Below are 2,279 nucleotides of genomic sequence, written 5' to 3' on the forward strand. Positions count from 1 at the left end.
CACAGCGCTCGGTGCTACGGCTCTGCTAGCACCGCGGCGCTAGAGCCTAGCGCCTAGGCGCTAGGCAGTGCCGCAGCGCAGCGCTGTCCAGCGCCTAGGCGCTTATCCATGACTTTTTAAACCACTATTTTTAGGTCCATGTCTTCTATGTTTGGGAAATGGTTCACTCTTCATGTAGGGATTGTTTTGGGGTTCGATGTCATGGTTTAGTACGAGGTCAAGTCCCGAGCGATTTAGAACGTCATAAGTAAATTGTCATTTCGGGTGACGAGCATGACTATTACGTCTAAGTTATGGAAATTAACGAATCCCTCAACGCTATGTAAGTATGTTCTACGTGCAAAGAAAATGTTTATGTTTTTTTTAGGGTATGCTAAATGTTTTGTGACAAAATATGAACGGGTTTGGAAGTCGGTGAACGTGGTCGAGGACCTCTTCACCCCGGTAATGTATGATCGGGTTTAGATCAGGATTGGAAAGCGGTAAAGTATGACCAGGGACCAATCCACCCGGTAAAGTCTGATTGGGGATCTCATGTATGCGGTAGTGGTCATCCCTACCAGCCCAGTACTTTGGTTTAGTCTGATCAGGCACATTTATGTATGGGTCACTTACTTTGAAACATATCTCTACGCAAAATGATGAAGTTATGCATGTTCTAGTATTTATGATGCAAGTATGTTTATGAAAAATTTTATGATGATGGTACGTCTATGTTTATGTTATTACGTTCAAGATTCAAGTATGTACGCTGTACTTTAAAGATGCATGTGGTTTTATTATGTATTACTTGTTATGCCCAGTTATAGTTGAGTCTTTAGACTCACAAGACTTGATGATCGATGCAGGTGAGGATGAGGATGAGGAGACGAGGGGTGGGGACCAATGAGCTAGTTAGGGCTGCACGGGAGGCTAAACCCGAGGACCGCCCATGTTTTAAGAATTTTATGAATGCTGTTTCAAATACTCTGATTTTCACGAGTTTTCTTTACGATGTTCAAACAAGTATTTTTACAAACTTGATTGTAGTTGTTTTACTTCAAATATTTTTGGACGAACAGTTTACTTTTATCGCATTTTGAATGATTACTATTTATTTATGAAAATTTTTATTTTTCTGCAAATTTTAAAGTAGTTTAAAAGTACGATACGTTACAGTCCATGTAAAGGGTAGCTAGTTTATCTAGGTTGTAGTTCATTCGCACCATAAAAAAGTGTACTGATTTGGTTAGTCGGTCGATGATAACTCAGATCCCATCATGTTGTTGTTTTGACTTTGGTAATCCTACTACAAAGTCCATGGAAATGTGTTCCCACTTCCAAGTTGGGATCTCTAGCAGTTATAGGAGTCTTCCAAGTCATTGATGTTTGGTTTTGACCTGTTGACAGTTTTGGCATTTAGCGACAAAATTAGCTACATCCTTCTTCATTCCATTCCATCAGTAATTCTTTTTCAAGTCCCAGTACATTTTGGTACTTCCAGGATGAATTGAGAATTTTGATTTGTGTGCCTCAGACATTACTTCTCGTCGAATCTCATCGAGGTCTGGTACACACAAACGTCTTTGCATCCACAGGACACCTTTCTCATCAGCTTGAAATTCTTGGGCTTTTCTTTCTTGAATTTGCTCCTTTATTTTTGTTATGGAAGGGTCATGATTTTGTTTCAGCTTTATGGTTTCTTGAAGGCATGGTTGAGCTGAAAGAGCCGATAAATTTACTCTTCCTATGTCTCTTCTGTTCAAGGCATCTGCTACCTTGTTTGCATTACCTGGATGGTAGTTGATTGTTAAGTCGTAATCCTTCAAGACTTCAATCCACCTTCTTTTCCTCATGTTTAATTCTTTTTGGATGAATATGTATTTGAGGCTCTGGTGATCAGTGAATATCTCGCATTTGACTTCGTAAAGGTAACGTCTCCAGATCTTTAGCTCAAATACAATTGTAGCTAACCCGAGATCATGGGTTGTGTAATTTTGCTCATAAGGTTTTAATTTTCTTGATGCGTGTGCAATTACCTGACCTTCCTACATAAGCACACACAATAATCCTCCCTTTGATGTATCACTATATATCGTGAAGTTCATGCCATCTTTGAGAAGTACTAGCACTGGTGTAGATGCAAGTTTTCTTTTAAGAATCAGAAAACGTTTCTCACATTCTTCGCTCCAAATGAATCTAGAGTTTTTCTATGTGAGTTTGGTGAGGGGTACGGCTATTGAAGAAAATCCTTCAACGAATTTCCTATAATAACTGGCTAAACCCAAAAATCTTCGAAT

The 2,279-nt window shown here is 39.3% G+C and overlaps 1 protein-coding gene across 1 annotated transcript; it reads right to left on the bottom strand.

The window, feature by feature from the left end:
• Positions 1 to 1,439: 1,439 nt before the first annotated feature.
• Positions 1,440 to 1,835, bottom strand: LOC140974900 (uncharacterized). The gene has a single exon (XM_073438389.1). The coding sequence runs from the start codon at positions 1,833 to 1,835 to the stop codon at positions 1,440 to 1,442; it is 396 nt and encodes a 131-aa protein (XP_073294490.1).
• Between the last annotated feature and the right edge of the window lie 444 nt (positions 1,836 to 2,279).

This window comes from Primulina huaijiensis, chromosome 4, assembly GCF_012295235.1.
Source record: "Primulina huaijiensis isolate GDHJ02 chromosome 4, ASM1229523v2, whole genome shotgun sequence".
NCBI lineage: Eukaryota > Viridiplantae > Streptophyta > Magnoliopsida > Lamiales > Gesneriaceae > Primulina > Primulina huaijiensis.

What these genes read in the sequence shown, in the direction of transcription:
- LOC140974900 (XM_073438389.1), bottom strand. Translation starts at nt 1,835, where the DNA reads ATGAGGAAAAGAAGGTGGATTGAAGTCTTGAAGGATTACGACTTAACA.